This window comes from Sinocyclocheilus anshuiensis, unplaced genomic scaffold (assembly GCF_001515605.1).
Source record: "Sinocyclocheilus anshuiensis isolate Anshui unplaced genomic scaffold, SAMN03320099.WGS_v1.1 scaffold1152, whole genome shotgun sequence".
NCBI lineage: Eukaryota > Metazoa > Chordata > Actinopteri > Cypriniformes > Cyprinidae > Sinocyclocheilus > Sinocyclocheilus anshuiensis.
The window spans coordinates 378,899-400,441 of record NW_015551083.1 but is presented as its reverse complement, the minus strand read 5'-3'; the positions used below and the strand labels follow the sequence as shown (position 1 = coordinate 400,441).

At 39.9% G+C, this 21,543-nt stretch overlaps 2 protein-coding genes across 2 annotated transcripts in view; one reads left to right on the top strand and one right to left on the bottom strand.

The window, feature by feature from the left end:
• The window catches only part of dnm3b (dynamin 3b), a 21,695-nt gene extending 10,929 nt beyond the window's left edge, over nt 1-10,766 (bottom strand). The window contains exons 1-12 of the mRNA XM_016452616.1: nt 10,742-10,766; nt 8,069-8,173; nt 7,700-7,849; nt 7,127-7,330; nt 6,573-6,671; nt 5,364-5,524; nt 5,125-5,267; nt 2,881-3,016; nt 2,729-2,796; nt 2,460-2,598; nt 1,015-1,101; nt 859-929 (exon numbers count right to left, since the gene is read on the bottom strand). Of these exons, the coding sequence (XP_016308102.1) occupies nt 859-929; nt 1,015-1,101; nt 2,460-2,598; nt 2,729-2,796; nt 2,881-3,016; nt 5,125-5,267; nt 5,364-5,524; nt 6,573-6,671; nt 7,127-7,330; nt 7,700-7,849; nt 8,069-8,173; nt 10,742-10,766 (1,388 nt within the window). The remainder of the gene's footprint in view (nt 1-858; nt 930-1,014; nt 1,102-2,459; nt 2,599-2,728; nt 2,797-2,880; nt 3,017-5,124; nt 5,268-5,363; nt 5,525-6,572; nt 6,672-7,126; nt 7,331-7,699; nt 7,850-8,068; nt 8,174-10,741) is intronic.
• A 5,711-nt stretch (nt 10,767-16,477) lies between these two features.
• The window catches only part of LOC107662524 (gastrula zinc finger protein XlCGF8.2DB-like), a 15,908-nt gene continuing 10,842 nt past the window's right edge, over nt 16,478-21,543 (top strand). Inside the window, exon 1 of the mRNA XM_016452584.1 lies at nt 16,478-16,655. Within this exon, the coding sequence (XP_016308070.1) occupies nt 16,589-16,655 (67 nt within the window). The 5' untranslated portion in view covers nt 16,478-16,588. The remainder of the gene's footprint in view (nt 16,656-21,543) is intronic.

Here is a 21,543-nt window from a genome sequence, read left to right as displayed (position 1 = left end):
TGATAGTGTTTCTGAATACATTATTGTGGGACTTTGAGTGACAGGAGAGAGAGAGAGAGAGAGAGAGAGAGCAATGGTGAATATGACAACATGATACAGGACGACTGACTGTGAGTCTATTAGAATGCAGTGATATGATCCTAAAATTCTAAATATGAGCACAAAAAATTACCCTCTTATAATTATATCATATGATACAGTTTAGCAATATCACACCAGTTAAAGTGCTGTATATTGATTTATACAACAGTTCAATAAACAAGTGAATATTTTTTTTGTTAATGTTTTTGCTCAGTTTCACAAATGAAAATAGTTCCAGTCAAAGCCACAGCAGAACTGATGAGTGTCTCTAATTAACACACAGCAGTGATTCGCTACTGAACGAATCCATGTTTTTGAATGAATCAAGTGAATCAATGATTCAGTGACTCATACAAAAAGTGTCACTTCTTTTGTTTCTGAATGAATCAGCCATTTGATTGAATCGGTTGAATGAATGATTCAATGATTCAACTCGCAGCCACCTACTGGTGCTTTTAGTTTCATATTGAGAGTATATCAAATTCATTTAAATTATTTTCATATTTCAATATTCAATTAAAAAAAAACATTAATACCCATTTACTATCATGCTTTGTTCAATGTTGACCCAAAATATTTCTTTCTTAATCTATTCTCTTGTAATGTCTACTCAATGCTTTTCTCTTTTAACGATAATAACTGATATTTTGGAGGTATTTCTCAGCCAAATAGATGTGCTATTATTAATTAAATTAATTAATCTCCATATCATGTAATTAATTCTATTTAAAATGTTAATTGTTTGAGAGCCCTTGCGCTCAGAAGATCTGCACATACTTGGCGAAGCCGATGAAATCCTCGTGGTTGGTGTTGATGTACGCGAGCTGAACGTCGATGAGCAGCAGCACCTGCAGAGACAGACACAGACGCTGCAGAGCCGTAATCTCGTTATCCACCTGCACACACACACATATATATCCAGGTGTGTCGCACCTGCTCTTTGGCTCGGCTCTCTCGGTCACGGATATGAGTCGTGACGATCCGCTCCGTCTCCTCCCGCAGATGAGGGAATGAATCCAGCTGAGCGTGCAGAAAATTAAACACAGAATTAAAAAGCTGACCCACAGTTTCAGGACAGCGGCTGCATGACACGCACTAAACTACACTGCAGTGACGCTCCTGATCGAGTGATCCTCCAGTGAAAGACTGGAAATATAGCGCATGTTCAGTTTACAGACTGCTGTAAAGATGCTGCTGCGGAGTCTCCACTCAGAGCAGGATACTGTTTTAATCATCTAATGGATTTGGGTCTGAGAGTCGAGGTCTAGATGGGTGCTAATGCTCATGCTCAGCCGGTTCGGCTCACAGACGCACGCAGATCAAATCAAAGATACTAATCATGTCAGAGCTTTGGGTGAACTATTCCTGATGTGATGAACTACACGTGTGGCTCTTCTGCTAAAACTGCGGTGAAAATCTGCAAAACACTGCCGACTCAAAGCCACTGAGCAACAAAGAATGAAGAATAAGAGAGGCTCATTCTGAGAAACAGCCTGCAGCATTAAACACACACGAGACCTGATGAGTGGCATTTATCAGCCTCTCTCGGCTGCTTTTGGGGACTGGAAAAAGATTTGCAATGTTATTTTTATAATTAGGATGTAATTAGGCATATTTACGATATTCTGTAGATGTACAACAGTCATACATGACAGAAAAAAGCTAAATGCAGGAGTCTTGTTTATTTTTGTGTCTTATCAAATTCTGACAAAGGCTTTTTAACTCTTTTTTTGTTACTACGATAAGAACAGAGAATTAAATTACAAACAAGAGGACAAAGATACAATTAAAATAAAAAAAGTGCTTTAGGTTTTTCTGGTATATTTAGTATTCAGGTACAAAAGACTAAGAATCTGAGTCAAATATGTAATAAAACTGCACAGTCTTCACTGCATGAATTAAATATACTGATCCTTATTAAATCTGCATGCGAGCAGAAATCCACTCTAATTATGACGGCGATATATTTACGACAGTAATTCCACTCATGCAAATATACAGCTGCAGCAGGTTTATTAGGCTGCTGTCACTTTAAGAACCAGTGCACAGATTCAATACACTGACACACATCTGATTTTCTTTCACGGTTCAGTTTACTTAAGTCATAATTGACTGTGTTTACGCGAATACTCGCCAAGATGGGCGTCTGACATAATTTTGTGTCTATTTGATCATTCAGTTTTTATTAGCGGCTTATTGTGCTTAATAACTTTTAACATCGGGCCTGTTTAAATGGCTAATTATGCAGGATCACAAAAAACTGTTATGAGTTCACGTTGAGTTCTAAAAATAAAGTTGTGTCCTTAACATTTATATAATGTATCTGTTTTATGAAACAAGGCACTGGTGCTGAACTCTGTGTGTAAAGAGCGACGCACCTTATCAGAGCACTGACGAACCGTGTTGATCAGCTCCTGAACCACCAGATCAATACACTTAATACACGGCTCCTTGATCTTCACCACCTGCTTCTTCACGATCGCCTCGAAGGCCATGTCTGGAGTGAACAGACCCGTCCTGTAGAAGAAACACGGTCATCTTCAGCGCTTAACACACACCTGACCCTAAAACCCACAGATCTGATCCCACAGGAACATAACAGGGTTTGTGAAGACAGAGACAGATCGGTCAGTCAACAGACCCTCACCTAATGCCATGGATGTTCTTGATAGCGTAGCTGATTTCCCGCCGCATCTCTTTCTCGTCACACTCCATCTGTCACACAGACGGGTCAGAAACAAGGACGGTTAGGACGGAGCCGTGAGAGCAGAGCACAGTCTCAGTGTCCGGCTGACTTGCCTTGACCAGCTCGAAAGGGAAGCGCTCGTGGAAGATGCGGTTGATCTTGGCTCCTCCAGACAGCTCCACGGTGTCCACCTGATCACCAGAGCCTTCGATACGCTTCTCGAAGTCCACCGAGAACTGCTGCACCATCCTGCAGACGCACACACACACATCTGCAGCTCTACTCACTGCGCTGCGGTTTATCTGAAACGAGGACTGAACTAATCATCAAGTGAACATGCTGTTCTGATGAATTTCTTCACATATACTGTACATGTGTGTGTGATTGGTCTGAAGAGACTCCTGCTGGACTGACTCCAACTTAGTCTCAGTTTGAATGTAATTTAAATGATGAATTTATGAGAAATAAAGCTAGGGACCTAACCCTAACCCATTATGAGACGTTTTCCCTCGGCTGACAACAGCTGAATTCAACCCGAGTGTTATTTTGAGCAAAGCAGAGCTTCACAATAAAGAAAAGAAAGGCCATCTGTCGTGTGATTCAGAGATAATGCTGCGTTACATGCTGTGTGTCCATCCAGAACATGCAGAGAGATCTGAGACGATCTGAACCTGGATGAGACTGACTCTGGACCAGATTAACTCACCCTCTTCTGCTGTTAAAAGACTGTCAGGACTGACTAGAGACCAGAGCAACATTAGCGATGGGCACAGTTACTTTAGCGGCTGATATCATTGCATGTGCATTTGTTTCTTTCAGACGCAGCATTAATGTGAGGAGAGGATTTCAATCCATCATCATCTGATTTACTGAGATCTGCACTCGTCAGTTTACTGGGATCTGTGCCATTATTTAACACTCAAATAAAGCAGGTCTCGTTTAGCGTCCGTGCTGTTAGTCGATCACACACCTGATTATCTCCGGCTCTGCTCGTTAGCCACGCTCTTGTAGATTGTGTTGGGCATTATGGACATGTATTTTGTACTTTGGTTGATTCAGTGATCTTAACTCTTATTTTTGACTTGTATTATATAGTGTTAATCTTGTCAGTCATTTTTAATTTAGTCTTAGTCTTTTAAATTAGTCTTAGTCCTGGTGTCAAATGTACGGTTTAGTTATTATCATATTTAGTCAACCTTGTCCTGTTTTGTTTTAGTTTTAGTCAATGAAAACTTTGTCACATTTTTGTCATGCTGTATAATAGTTAAACTGATCATTTTTATTTTTATTGCTTAAAATTATAATCATAATGATTGTTGTCATTTGAGAAATTTATTTTTACATTTCAGGAATTTTACTTTCACCAATAAGCACACATCAACAGAATATGGACTTTATTTGACCTCATCTAGTGTGCTGATTTATTACAGGCTATTTAATATATAAATTAATATCAAAGACTTATATATACACTCTCTCTGACCGCATTATGAAAACTGGCAAAAACACACAAAAAAATTTAACAGTAAAATTCCTGATAGTAATTCCAATATTTCCAAATTGCAATAATGTTTGTCTATTAAAACAGCAGCGGTTGAGTAAGAAACACAATCACAAACGAAACAGTCGAGATCTCGTGACCGAACACAGCGGCTGAAGGATGCTTTCATTAAAGCTGAACATCTCAGAGATTCTCGTTTGTCTGTGTTTGCAGATCATCGTCCGCGCTTCAGCAGCACATGGTTGCCAGATTGCAACAAATAAGCAGAACATGTTTTAACAGAGAAGCTCTGATTTGGGCTTTGAGCTCTTGATATCTGGCAACCGCACACATGAATGCTCGTGTAGAGGCGTGTAAATTTATTTAATAAAAATACATTTTGGTATAGTTTTTATTTTTAAAATACATTTTAGTCTCGTCTTTTTTCGTCAACGATATTGCATGTTGATATAGTCACAGTTATCGTTTATTGATCTTAATGCCCTCTCATCATCGTCTCATCTTAGTCATGGGAAAGCTCGTCAACAAAAAATTTTCGTCATACTTTTCATTAACAAAATGAACACTAGAATTATCTGTTTTAGATCACTGAATCAACCTTAATACCTTAATTATAATCTAATTATAAAAATACAACTACGTCTGTCTTGACTCGCTATTATCGCTCAAAGCTTAAATTAATGTGTGAATCACTGATGCACGACGGCATCAAGCACAACACTGAGCAAACAGACATATGAATACTACATTATTACATTAATACTACATGCTACTACTAATACTACAGCGAGCTCATAGTGTCGTCAGCCGGAAAGGAAAGCGAACACATTTTGCTGAAAGACTGGCGTGCACTGACTGCAGCAGGGCTTTGGTCTTGCGTGACGGGTCGTCGGGCCGGTACTGCCGGTACTCCTCCGCCTCTCGGTCCAGAGACAGCAGCTGCGACTGCAGTTTACTGCGGAAGGCAGGCAGCGTGTCCCGGATGTGGTTGGTCAGTTGCTGTGGAAACAATAATGCAACAGCAGCAGCTCCATTAAATCCATAAGAAGTCATGAGCATCATCAAATTCAGTGCGGCTCTTCAGCGCCACAGTACCTGATTGAGGACCTTCTGCAGGTGTGGGGTGCCCATGCTGTCTGCTATGTGTCTGTAGGCCGGATGAGTCAGAAAGAACTTCCTCTCTGCCGCCAGAGCCGCTTTGATGTCCTTCTTCCCGTCGATGTCTTTCTGACTGCGGTTCACCACGCCGATATAACCTGAGTGAGCGAGCGGATCACTGCAGTGCTTTAGTGTCAATAATTATCGATACCGAACGATATGAAACATTATATTGTTGATAAATTTTTTAGCTATATCACCCAGACCTACTTTCAGTATTTTTGAATATTAAAACTAAGGCTGCCATTTTAATGCACTCATTTGGTGAGATTAATTATGGAAAAAAATAATGATTAAGGCATTTAACGCAGCGCCTCGTCCAGACCTGTCTGTCATCTTACACTGATGCAGGGCGACTGACCGCATGAAGGAGTCTATTAGAATGCAGTTATATGAGCCAAAAATTAAAGATATGAGGGCAAAAATCACCCTAGTTTAGCAATATCACACCAGCAAGAGTGCTGCTTCTCCCCAGTATATGCACCACTGCAGGTGTGATACTGATTTTATACAATATTTCAATAAAAAAGAAGTTCATATTGAGTTCTCATTTTAGACACAATATTGTCAGTATTGTCTGCTTTTGCTCAATATCTCAAATTAAATCAGTTCCAGTCAAAGCCACAGCAGAGCTGATGAGCGTCTCTGAGAAACACACAGCAGTGATTCATTACTGAATCAGTCCACGGTTCTGAATGGATTGAGAGTCAAACAGCTTTGTTTGAACGAATCGGTTGAGTGAATGATTCAATGACTCGCTCATTAAGACAGTGATAGTTTCCTATTCAGAGTATCAGTTCACTTTTTTAAATCATTTCAAATTTCAATATTAATTTAAAAAACAATACCCATTTATTATCATTCTTTATACAATGTTGAATCTAATTTTTTTTGTCTAAAGCTGATGTTCTTTTGTAATGTCTATTCAGTGCTTTTCTCATTTATCAAAATAATGACATTACATGATCTTTTGGCGGGTCATTTCTCAGCCAAAATCGAAGTGTGATTAATTAATCAGTACATAATGTAATTGACTAAATTAAAAAAATAATTACTTGACATCCCTAAATAAAACCAAAAAACCTCTGACATGAGAACTAAAAAGTGTGATGTGACAGAGGTGAGTCAGGAGCGAGGGTTTCTCACCGCGGCGCAGAGGAAGGAGCTTGTTCTCCAAAACATCTCGTGCGTCTGTACCTTCATCCATCAGGTCGAGTTTGGTGATCACACCGATGGTCCTCTGGCCTGTAATGAGGTGCACTCAGGAGAACAGAAATGTCTTCCAGCATTCACCAACAGTGAGATTACACTTTACACAAAACAGCTACGGGTCAGATAAATCATCAGCAGGACGAGTGAGGAGTGGACTAAGACACTGACCGTACTCGAACCTGCCTCCTGTCTCACCACTAAACCACAGCTCCAAGACACACACAACAAGCCTTCACCATATTGTCATAAGAAATTAATTTGTAATTTTTTAGAGGATTTAGAGCAGGACTAGAGCAAGATACAGCAGCTCTGGACCTGCCTCGTGTCTTACCACGAAACCACGGCTCCAAAAGCCACGTAATAAACCTTCATCTTATTCTCATGAGGAACTGGTGTGTAATTTTGTAAAGGATTTAGAGCAGGACTAGAGTGCAGCACCAGCTCTGCTCTGAGGCTCTTGGAGGTCAGGAGGTCAGGAGGTCACTCACCCTGAGGGTCGACGTCTTTGGCCAGTTTGAGCGCGTCAGAGTTGGCCAGGTCAGTGTTAGCCGGAGTGACAGCCAGGATCAGGCAGCTCTCGCGGCAGATGAACTGCATGATCATGTCTCGGATCTGATGCTCGATGTCAGCCGGCTGATCTCCCACCGGCACTTTAGTGATGCCCGGCAGGTCGATGAGGGTCAGATTCAGCACTGCACAGAGTCAAGAGGACGGATGGAGAGATGGAGAGATGTGTGACGGGCCAGCAATGAAGGCAAATAAAACAGAATAAAGATTGAATTAATAATGCTAGAACCTCTGATTCGTGCCATGACCTCATAACCCCTGTAGACTTTCCAATAAATATAAGCTATGCTGCATTGTACATCGTGAAATTTGTGACACTGTGTGCTGTTAAATCCAAAAATGCTTCTCACAAACATGGTTCAGGACTATGTGCACATTCACAATCTTGCATCCGAAAGGCTTTTTCAGAAGCCGTCTAACATGCGACACCATACGCAGTGAGATTTTGCTAGGATTTCTCCGTCTACAGGCAGAGCAGCTCAGTTTTCCAGTACCGTTCGGGGAATAAACCCTCAGGTTGATGGGAACGGGTGAAATGCCCTTATTGGCCCCGGTGACGCGGTCGGTCTCAGCCTCGATCTCTTGACGGACTTCATCGAAATCGGTGAATTTCTTCCCTTTGCAGTGCAGGAACTCGGCCCACTCTGCAGATTCAAGACCACACGCCGATGTTAGACAGACAGAGAGACATAAGCAAAACATAGAACATTTGAAGTACTGAGTTAATAAACTAATAATAAACTTTACTAATTAAATAAAAAATTAAATTAGCAGAACATCAGCTATAGATTTTTCCTGTCCAGCTGCATGTTAATTACACTTAACCTGAAGCACGGAGTAAGCGGTCTGAGACACGAGTTCACCTGTGTTTGCGGTGATGAGCTGCAGAACAAGTGGTCTGCGTGTGACGATTCCGGATCCACGGGGCAGAAAATCCCTGGAAAACACACAGAGCCACTGCTGTCCATCTCACTGACTCAAAACAACAACACAACACCATTGTTCTCTGTGTAATGTGATCCGTGTGCTTCCCTGCCATTCTGCAGACGTTTTTACATTTATATTACTCTATTACACTGAAACACCAGTCCAGTTAATCAGACTACATTACAGCTGCTCCCGCTTGTCTGATTAACAAAACCGCCTCTAAATTGACTGCTATTCCTGTCCAAAGATCATGAACATTTACTGTTTTCTGAATTTTGAGTTTTGTCTCATCTAGTGAAAAACTGATTTATCAGCCTGCATTTTTTTATCATATTATAATTATATTAAGTACACATACACATAAACAACAGCTGCATATGAATGGCCAGTTAATACAAAATCTACTAATGGCCTTGTCAAAAAATAATGAATAAAATTCCAATATTTACAGTATTTTAGAGTGAATTTTGCGATATTGTTTAATTTCAGTGATGCAAGTTTCTATCAGTAAACTCTAATATGTCATGCATGATATCGTCCACCCAGCTGGATATGACATCACATTTGTTGATGCTAATATGAACATAATGCATTCTATCACTGTAATGTGAGGCTGTGGAACAGCCTTCCTGGTTTAAGAGTCTCCAGCACTTTGAGTCTAGACTGAAGATCTGAAGATATTTTCTCTCAGTTGCTCTCAGACAATATTTATTGTGAAATGCAATATAAATATACCGTATTCCCCTCGCTCATCACAGTCTCGGCCCTCCCCTGGCTGTCGTCTGATATCAGTGACTGCATTAGTCTGTCTGTATTAAACATGATCACATGCTGCCTCAGTTTCCACAGGTGTACCTCAGGGTTCACTTCTCAGACCGCTTGTAATCCTAACTTTATAAATACTTTTAATTTTAAAATCATGCTAGTTCAGCCCAAATCTCTAATATCGTCTCATTCCGATCTCTGCTCAGATATTGACAGTAATTTGGTTAGGCTCGTCTATTTGACTCGTCATTCTTTGTTTCCCACATAAACCACGTTGTAATATTCTCTTTCTTTCAACTCCTCGTGTTCAGTCCTCCCATAACTTTAAAGATGCAAAACAACTATTTATGCGTTCATAACCTGCCACCTAGATGACGGTAACATCCTTTTAAAGCCGTTGTCACACTAGATGCTGAACACGCAAAATTTCTACAGACGCTACAACAGTTGTAATATGAAGTCACGCTTCTGCATGTTTTATAAAAACATAATTCAATAATACAGTCAAAGTGTAAAAATATGCAATCTACTGCAGTTTACTGCAACACTGCAGTCCTGTAATGCAATTCTGTCTTCACATGATGCAAATTTGCAGGTCAGAGTTCAGAAAAATTCTCCTGCATTAGCATGCATATGAATGGACGTCAGTAGAGTAAAAAGTGCATTGTGACGCCCCTTAACTGGTCTTCCAATGAATATACTCCTGAACTTAATATCTGTCCTGAATATCAGCTTCAGTCTCCCAGTCGCCTAAAGCAAACAGTCTAAAATCCCAGGAACCATTTTCCAGGCTTGCTACGGCCTCAGAAAAAAAAAAACATACAAAATCTGTCACTGGGGTGGTACCCTTTCAAAATTGACCTTTTTTACCCCTAAAGGGTGCATATAAACAGAGCTGGGTAACTGATTACATGTCATCTGAATCACATAATCAGATTCCAAGAATTAAGTACTTGTAATTAGATTCAATTATGATTTTAAATACTCTTAATCAGACTACAGTTACTTTTTTATTGATTACATGATTACGTATTATTCACACAATAGCCACACAGCATTTGAGCACTGGATTTACAGAAATCATTTCAGGTTTAAGAAGTGTTTCAACACTGCATCAACTCCTGATGAACACATTAATGTTTATATGAATTATCACTCAGTAGGTTTTTTAACCATGTGTTACTGTGTCTTTGGAAGGCTTTTGTCTTTCAAACACATTAAAATGTATAAATTAATGTTATTTCTTATTTACATGTAATGTAGGCATTCCCAAACTTGTCATCTGAACCTCTTTCAGCTAATATATTTACTTGAAGTACCCCTGAGATTTTAAAATAAATATTTTAATAATTAAGTAATACATTTGCATGTTCACAGTTCTCCGACGTTGGTCAATGGTCAGATGAGATACAGGTAAATATGAAATATTTAATATTTTTAGGAAGTGTTTTATTTTGATTTGTGTTATTTTAAAATGATTTACTTTAAGTTTATATTTGTATGATTTAATTATTAGCTTTTCATTTAACTCACAAACCCCCTGCAGTTTCTTTATGAACCCCAGTTTAGGAAACCTTTATAATGGTATATCAATATGGTACAAAATTGTCCTATTTAAATCAATGTGATAAACGAGTTAGGTCAAAATGAATCTAAAAAGTAGTCTGATTATATTACCTAAAATGCATAATGTAATGGATTACGTTACTGACTACAATTTCTGTCATGTAATTTGGAAACAGTAACGGACTACAATTTGTAAGTAATCTTTTTATAAATACCTTAAAGAGACACATTAGTACCTACATACTTGCATCTTATTTGCCCCAGTGACAGCTTTGTACCTTTTTTTCTGAGAGTGCAATGCATTTTTAACAGAATTAATTCATTTGTATTGAATGCACACCCTAACCAAACCCAAGACAGTCATCCGTGGGTGGAGGATCCTTCAGTCACTCAACTTCTGCCTGAAATTTCATCCATTCATTCTCTCCAGATTGATAACAGGCATATTTGTTATGCAAAGCTTCGCCAGCTCATCTCTGCTTTGTTTGTTTCATATTTTTTAAACATCCTTGAGCTCTTTAAGGGTACCATATTATTTTTTTAATACTATCTAATTTCTATTATTTAGCCATCACAGAAGTTCTAATGGTTTCCACTACAAATACCATTACAAACCATCAGCTGCCAACCATTAAAACCAGTACAGTTTCCATTAAAGCCAACACAATTCCCACTATAACCATTATAAAATTAAATTTTTTTTGTAAGTTATAGGGTTTCTATTGTTTTCTTGTTGCATCATTTACTGCTCTCTTTCTCTGATGAATGGTTCAGAAATCAGAACTCATTGCTGCCTGTGGTTATGCACACTGTTACACTGCATCATGTGCACACTGTTACACTGTATCGTGTGCACACTGTCGGGATGAGATCCTCCATGCCCCGGTTCCCCATGATGGAGGTGATGGAGGTGATGCGGCAGTGCGTGGACTAGAGATAGAGAGGAGGAGGAGGAGGAGGAGGAGGAGGAGGGCGCATCTAGCCGCGCATCAGCTACAGACACACAAACATTGCGCAACTGTTTTTATATCCGCAAACACTGACTGACAACATCAGCTCCTCAGTATTACATATTCCATCGTCATTATGCTACTACGAGTGTGTGTTTTTACACGTGCATCATAAGAGATGTAGGCCTAATGTATTTACACGGATGACAAGAGAGATGCGGAGAATGATAAAAAAGGCTGTAGATGCATTAATAAGGGCTGTGTTCATATGGATGATATAAGCATGCAGATGTAATTGTGAGCGATGTAAATCATGTAATACGCCATCATCGCCGCGGCCCATCGCCTCCATATAAACTGACATTATTCATGCAGACTCACCGTTATCCCGCCGCACCTGAGCGCCTTAAATCGCAAAACCTAATCCAGTTACTGATGAACAAATCCCCGGCGAGAGAGTCGTGTTACTGTTGACGGATCGGAACGGACACATCTGTATGTCACGCTATTTCATCCGACAGTCTTTCTCTCCGATGACAAATTAATCGCCCTGCAATCTATGCCTGCATCGCAGCCGCGCTAATTACGATGCAACGCTGTCGAGCGATTGGCGCAGGACGCGACCAATCAGAGACGGAGCTCCGCCGGCGCTGCACTAATCGCACTGTGCAGAATACACTTCGCTCATGAATATTAATGACTCAGGCTGCAGTTGCGTGATAAGTCTACTGGAGAGTTCGGTCACGACATCTAATTAATATTCATAAGCCAAGCCTTCGCTCCAGGAGAAACTGCTGATTGGTCAGATGACTGGCGATCGCTAACAAGTGTTTTGCCTGTCAGCCAATCGGTCAGAACTACGGGATGAACGTGCCGTTACGTGCTGAATATTCATGAGCGATCCACGCCAGTCAAAACCCTCCTGTTCACTGCTCAGAGCTGAAATCCACAAAACAACGCAGCCACTTGAAGAACAACCTCAGATTTGGTCATATACTAAGGGATTTTCATTACTTTATTACTCTACAGTCCTTGTACCTGTAAACCAGCATTCGTCTAAGAAAACAGACTTTACATCCGATTGCACCGCGCAAAGACGAGTAAACTGTGAATGAAACACCATTAATTAATGAAGATTTGCATCTGCTGACATGATGTTGAAATGATATCCAGTGGATGTGAGAGGCCGAGATTGATTTGTAGGCCTTCTCTGCTCGTGACCAGTAGATGTCTCTGTTGATCCACCAGACAGAATCTGCTCTCTCTACAGATTAATGGATCTAATCACAAACACAGACACACAGACACAGACAGAGACAGACTCAGACACACACACACACACACACACACACAGACACACACACACACAGACACACACACACACAGACACACACACACACAGACACACACACACACAGACACACACACACACAGACACACACACACACAGACACACACACACACAGACACACACACACACAGACACACACACACACAGACACACACACACACAGACACACACACACACAGACACACACACACACAGACACACACACACACAGACACACACACACACAGACACACACACACACAGACACACACACACACAGACACACACACACACAGACACACACACACACAGACACACACACACACAGACACACACACACACAGACACACACACACACAGACACACACACACACAGACACACACACACACAGACACACACACACACAGACACACACACACACAGACACACACACACACAGACACACACACACACAGACACACACACACACAGACACACACACACACAGACACACACACACACAGACACACACACACACAGACACACACACACACAGACACACACACACACAGACACACACACACACAGACACACACACACACAGACACACACACACACAGACACACACACACACAGACACACACACACACAGACACACACACACACAGACACACACACACACAGACACACACACACACAGACACACACACACACAGACACACACACACACAGACACACACACACACAGACACACACACACACAGACACACACACACACAGACACACACACACACAGACACACACACACACAGACACACACACACACAGACACACACACACACAGACACACACACACACAGACACACACACACACAGACACACACACACACAGACACACACACACACAGACACACACACACACAGACACACACACACACAGACACACACACACACAGACACACACACACACAGACACACACACACACAGACACACACACACACAGACACACACACACACAGACACACACACACACAGACACACACACACACAGACACACACACACACAGACACACACACACACAGACACACACACACACAGACACACACACACACAGACACACACACACACAGACACACACACACACAGACACACACACACACAGACACACACACACACAGACACACACACACACAGACACACACACACACAGACACACACACACACAGACACACACACACACAGACACACACACACACAGACACACACACACACAGACACACACACACACAGACACACACACACACAGACACACACACACACAGACACACACACACACAGACACACACACACACAGACACACACACACACAGACACACACACACACAGACACACACACACACAGACACACACACACACAGACACACACACACACAGACACACACACACACAGACACACACACACACAGACACACACACACACAGACACACACACACACAGACACACACACACACAGACACACACACACACAGACACACACACACACAGACACACACACACACAGACACACACACACACAGACACACACACACACAGACACACACACACACAGACACACACACACACAGACACACACACACACAGACACACACACACACAGACACACACACACACAGACACACACACACACAGACACACACACACACAGACACACACACACACAGACACACACACACACAGACACACACACACACAGACACACACACACACAGACACACACACACACAGACACACACACACACAGACACACACACACACAGACACACACACACACAGACACACACACACACAGACACACACACACACAGACACACACACACAGACACAGACACAGACAGACTCAGACTCAGACGCACACGCACACACACACACACACACACACACAGACAGACACAGACACAGACAGACAGACTCAGACAGACACAGACACAGACAGACACAGACACAGACACAGACACAGACACACACACACACACACACACAGACACAGACACACACACACACAGACACAGACGCGCACACACACACACACACACACACACACACACACACAGACTCAGACTCAGACACAGACACAGGGAAGAGAGAAGCACAGCAACTTTACGAACACATGCAAAGACATCAACCAACGAATGAATAAATACAAGGAAACAAACACGGCAGCAGAGGAAACAGAACAAAGCCACACACAACACAGGGAACGTCTGATGGATGGTGACCTTTCAAAGATTACTAACCTTTTGCTGCAATATTGTGTGTTTTTTTTGCTCTATATATGTTTTAGGCATAATCTTGCTTTGAAGTTTGAATAAAGGTAATCTTCACACCTGCTCATGTGCTGTGGCAGAAATGATCTCACTTGTGCTTTAAACAAGAGTACCATCTGTTAAATATAAAAAAAGAAAAAGAAAAAGTGTGCTTAGTTCTCTGTTTTATGAGATTTACTTTTCTTATTCCTATACAGAGCAAATTCATGATGAAACGAGAGAATCAGTAAAACACAAATTAACAGTATAACACTAACTTAAGTGTACTAAATATGAAGTATATCTAAAACAGTATAAGAAGTGTTTTTGAGTGATTATTTGTGTCTAAAGACAGACTCACAAACACCTTCCGTGTCAGAAGCAGCAGACGGGACGATGGTCTTGCTCTTGAGTTTCTACATTGATCCTATAGATCAGGCAGTTACTGAGGAGTCATACAGATGCTCCGGCAACAGGTCCGAGTGTTTGCTGAAATCGGTGTCTCTCTCAAAGGCAGGACTGTCTTTAGAATAAGGTTACAAGATGATGTTTGTTTTAAATGAACAACTGCATGTTAGACCCTAAAATAGAGCCTCAGTGTAAATGATGCATGATGGAGTTTTGCAGATGGTCTTTTTTTTTTAATTAAAAATAAAACTACTGCAAAAGCTAATGAGTGTGAATTCTGCTCTGGTGGATTTGTTTCCACAGTTGTTTTAATGTAAACTGTCCAAACCATGTATTTTCTGCAGTATTTGGGGTGAATGTCAGAGCATCAGTGAGAATCATCAACACATTCAGCTTCAGTAACATGGACACCAGCTTCTGTTATTGAGTTCAGTCTGCTGTGTGATTATCCTTAATACAGTTGGACTGATAGTCACTACAACTTTGGGTTTTGAAAAATAAATAAATAAGTGCAAATGTATCTTATTTTGTGACCCATTCCAGCAGCAGACAGTACATTATACAGAACGCTCCGGAGAGAACACCCTTTAGATAAACATAAATCATGTAAGTCATAACAATCGTAACAAATGTTTGACTTTTCATTATTTATGGATGGACAGATGTAGAATTTGCATTCGCTGAGAGAAATCAGGAGTTAGTCAAACACATCCAGATATCCTCCAGCAAAGCGTTGAGCAGTGTGTGTAATCTACAGTTCACTCAGTCATGCTTTGCCAAACTAAAAAGGTTTCACACAGCAGCAGGTTTTATAAATACCATCGAAAGGATATATGTTCACTCACATGAGAAATCTGTTGACATCACAAGAAAAGAGTGCAAGAAATGTAAACATAAATAATAAATATCAGATTAAGGTAACACTAAATAAAGAACACATTTGAAATCAACCAATCAATCAGTCTGAGTAGAGGGGAGTATACATTGTAGAAACACTGCTCATATATATCAGCCTCGGACCGTTTCCATCACACAGATCCAGATCCTCAGAAGCCGCGCCCACAGCATCAGCACACATCCGGGTCACTCAGCTGAAGAACGCGCTCTTAGCCGCAAACAACGCTAAACAGAATCAGCGGCTGAAGCTCGCGATGGAGGTCATTAAAGAGGAGAGTGATGCAGAAACACAGAGAGAGAGAGAGACTGAGGAACAGAGAGGTCGGTGATCACTCGTCACTCTTCACTAACTAGTGACTTATTTCGAGCAGTGGAGTGATTTGCATCAGCTTATCTGTGATCGGTGTGTTTGCAGAAACATATCTGTATCTAAAGCCATCTGAAGTCCACGTGTAACTTCACCGCATGACCTCTCCGTTTGCGCGCAGTCTTTTGGAGACAATGGACACACAAAGAATGATGTTAACACATTGTGATTATTGCAAGACCACTGTACAGATATTCGAGGATGATTTACACACATGCAACTTACCGCGAATAACATCACGTATTTGTTTTATATGTGCAAAATATATATACATATTTGTAGAGGGATGGTATGATTTAAATAATAATATTAATAGTTATAAGTCTACAAATGCATGCATATAAAATCATCTCAGAACTTTTTTATGATGTTATGCTATTTTTTAATTATTTTATTTAATCTGAAAATCAACATTTGCGAGATTTAGGCAGCCAAAACATATTATGTTGAATATCCAAGTTTTTTTGTTTTATTTTTTGTGTACCTATTTGCTAATAAGGGATTTGTGGACACATTAATGTTTTCAGATTTGTGGAGAAAAAAATATATAGTTTTATTTTATTTAGGTTTATTATTTGAAGAAGAAAAAAAAAAGATAAACTGAGAACCTTGGGGTAAGATCAGTAATACTTTTTGTAATCAATGGGGTTATTATTCAGTATTTCCATGAGTTAGATTTCAGACATCTTCGCTTTTATAGGCTGAGTGAAATAATTCAATATGCATTCATCGTGTTGCTATTATGATATATCGTCAAATAAAATATAGGTAATTAAGTATGTAAATATGCATATGTGTCACAATCATATGGACTCTGTGTGTGTTCTCACTGTTCTCTCTTTAGTTTGTTGCCATGGTTTCTGATTTGATGATTTTCATCATTATGTTCAGGGTGCTGTTTCATAAAACAAGTTTACCAAACAAGCCAGACTTATTTCAGTTATTCTGACTTATTTTGAACCAAATCAACTGACAATAAGTCAGACTAACTGAAATAAACCTGGCTTGTTTGGTAAACCTTTTTTATGAAACAGGTCCCAGCTGTGTCTTGTTTATTATCCTAGTTTGGTCTGTGCATTTAAGTTCCTGTGTGTTCAGTTTGAGTTTGTCTCGTCAATGTTACGCGTGTCGCCAGCCTTCCCTTGTTTGGATTTAACTATCTGTGGATTTATTAAAGACAGCTTATCTTCATCTCGTCTTCGTGTGTGTTCATCGACACAGTTCTGGACAATATGCCTGTGTATAAGTAATAGAATTCAAATAATTCAGCTTCGTCTATCATCAGTTATTCAATTATTCAGCTAAATCATCAAAACACAATTTTGAATAGAATAGTTGATTTGGTATTTTACAATAATGACACTTTAAATATTATATAAGAGAGTTATCATAATTTTACAACATCTAAATTAGCAAATGTTTCTCTTTATTTCGTATAATAAATGCACATGCTAAACTCGCATCTAAATACAATTTAAAAGTAAATGCACATTGTTCTTAAAGGGATAGTTCACTCAGAAAACAAATCTTATTTACTCACCATCATGCCGTTCCAAGCCGAGTTTCTTTCTTCTGTTCAACATAGAAGATGTTTGAAGAATGTTCTGGTCCCCATTGACCTCCATAGTATTTTTTTTTCCAAACTATGGCAGTCAATGGCTATCAGCAGCTGTTAGATTACCATTGTAGAGACAAAACCCCGGAAATATTGGTTAATGTTTGACTAGATTTTCTTGATAACTCATGCTTTTAGGATCTAAAAGGATTAAAGTTTAACATTATAAAGTGAACCATGATGACATAAAATAGATGCTTGAGCTTGGTTGTGTTGTGTTGTTAAATGGGGGTCACTTTTATTTCTTATTTCACGTTTATTGTCAATTTACTTGATTTTTTTTTTGTTTGTTTTTTGAAAAAGTAAATTTAATTTGTTCCTTTCAGACCTGATGGAAATGGAAGAGGAAAGTGAAGAACTGAGCGAAGTTGAAGAGGAAAGTGAAGAACTGAATAAAAAATCTTCTAAAAAGAATGTGTCACAAAAAAGAAGACAGAGAACTGGAGCTAGAAAGTCGTGCACCTGCCGTCAGTGTGGAAGGAGTTTCACATGTAAGGGAAGCCTGAAGGATCACATGAGAATCCACACTGGAGAGAGACCTTTCACATGCAAGTACTGTGGAAATGGGTTTAAACAAAGAGCAAGCCTTAGAGAACACATAAGAATCCACACTGGAGAGAAGCCGTTCAAGTGCAATCAGTGTGAGAGGAGTTTTCGACAAAAAGGAAGCCTTACAGGTCACATGAAAGTTCACAGTGAAGAGAAGCCTTTTACATGCCAGCAGTGCGGGAAAACTTTTGCACAAAGCGGAAACTTTCAGACTCACTTAAAAACTCACTCTGATGTGAAGCCGTACATCTGTCCTCAGTGTGGGAAAGGTTTTAGAGTGGCAGGAAATCTGAAAGCACATGAGAGTGTTCACAATGATGTGAAGGACGTGAAGCCGTATCACTGCGCTCCATGCGGGAGGAGTTTCACCCAAATGACCGCTCTTAAAAGACATTTAAAGTCATTCATACATAATAAATACCTGCCGCTAGAGAAATTCATGCTCCAAAGTGGCTCCTCAGGAGAGAATGTGTCACTCACTAAAACACATTTCCTGCAGTGAAGTTCTTGCCATCTTGATAAAGTCTATTAAACAAATAATTAAAACATGTCTATTGCTGTAAACGGATGGTTTAAATTCAGGAGTAACAACAATTTTAAATGAATAAAATTACTTGTGTATGGTACCATTCAAAAACAAGGTCTGTCTCTTATTTCTACACCTTAAAGGTATCATATCGATGACAAGTTCAGTATGGAGTACCACAAGGCTCAGTACTAGGACCGTTTCTTTTCACCCTGTGCACGCTACCCTTGGGAGATATCATCAAGAAACATGGTGTTAGCTTAGTAAGTAAGTAACTTTGTTGTTTAAAAAAATGTTATCATTGTTTTTGACCCATGTTATCTTGTATTATAATAAATTAGATTATATGACACCAAAAATATATACCAGTTCAATTTTACAATTCTTGATTCCAATTTTAATACCACAGCAAAAACTACTAGCCTAACAAAGATCAAACATTATTAAAGACAAGTGAACAGTCAGTAAATAAGAACAAATGACCAAAATTACAAGCAATAGCTCATATAAATAAATAATACAAAGATACAAATTAAAGATGAATGAATGAATGAATGAATGATGCATTTATATAGCGCTTTATTGTGTATTGTTGTACACCCAAAGCGCTTTACAATCGTGGGGGGGTCTCTCCTCAACCACCACCAGTGTGCAGCATCCACCTGGATGATGCGACGGCAGCCACAGTACAACGGCGCCAGTGTGCTCATAGAGCCATAGAGTCATAGAGCCAGTCAAGTGGTTGGGGATTATTAGGAGGCCATGATTGACAAAGGCCAGGGGGGCAATTTGGCCAGGACACCGGGGTTACACCCCTACTCTTTACGAGAAGTGCCATGGGATTTTTAATGACCACAGAGCGTCAGGACCTCGGTTTAACGTCTCATCCGAAAGATGCTTTGGGTTTTGAGATTTGTAGGTGTTCAAGTACAGAAATTGAATAATGAGATGTAAAATAATATTGCATATTCACTGTATAAATTAAATATAGATTAATTGTAAAGCTAAGTTATTCAGTCAAGAGCAATACATTTACTTATTTATTTGATTAATATTAAGGACACCTACAGCAGCTAGTAAATTAGGCGCAGTCACTTTAAACACAATTCATAGGTCTAATATACTGATACACATTTGATTTCTTTCTCAACTGTTTATGTTCATTTAAGACATAACCGACTGTTTTCAAGGATACTTGCCAAGACGGGTATTTTGACACACTTTTGTATGTGTTCCACGCTGTCGAGAGTTTATATATCTGTGGTTGTTTGGTCAGGGCAGAGGCGGTGGTGTTTCACGGTTTTACAGTAACAGCTCTATACAAGCTGAACATAAGGGGTCGTACTGTAAATACTGAAAAACTTTGCACTCTTTCTCCTCATCTTCGTCCTGCTTATCGCCTGCTAGTGAATTCACTGGCTTTCGCAGCACATCAGTTTCTAAATGAATGAGTAAACGTGTGAAATTCAGTGGACTCCATGTTTACTCCGTCAGTATTGCCAACTAATTTTCAGGGAAAGTTGCTAAAGGCAGGACAATTTTTTTTTTAAATGACATTTATGATGTCATTGCGCGATGGCATAATTTTGTAATCACAATGCAAAACTGCATAGAATCAGTGGCCTGGCCCTTTAATGGAAACCAGGTTACTGTTGTCTCCAGAGCTTCTTTATAGATGAATTTAAAAAATGAAGATTAGCTGTAAATGTGCTCACCCTCAGGTTATCAGAGATCAGGATGAGTTTGTTTCTTCATCAGGTTTGTAGAAATGTATTATTGCGTCAGTGTCTCAGCAGTGGATGCTCTGCAGTGAATGGGTGCCGTCAGAATGAGAATCCAAACAGCTGATAAAAACATCACAATAATCCACAAGTAATCCACAGCACTCCAGTCCATCAGTTAACATCTGGAGAAGACAAAAGCTGTGTGTTTGTAAGAAACAAATCCATGAAGGAGTATAAACTGTCTCGTGGAGCACCCGTGCACATAAAAGGGCACCTGCCATCCATGCCATCAGATTTGAGTTGTCTGAAGGAATTATTATTAATTATATATATATATATATATATATATAAACCCTTTATTTGACCATCTAGCACTTTCTATTATTCTATTTTATCTATATTTATCTTCTTTTTTATAAAAAAAAAAT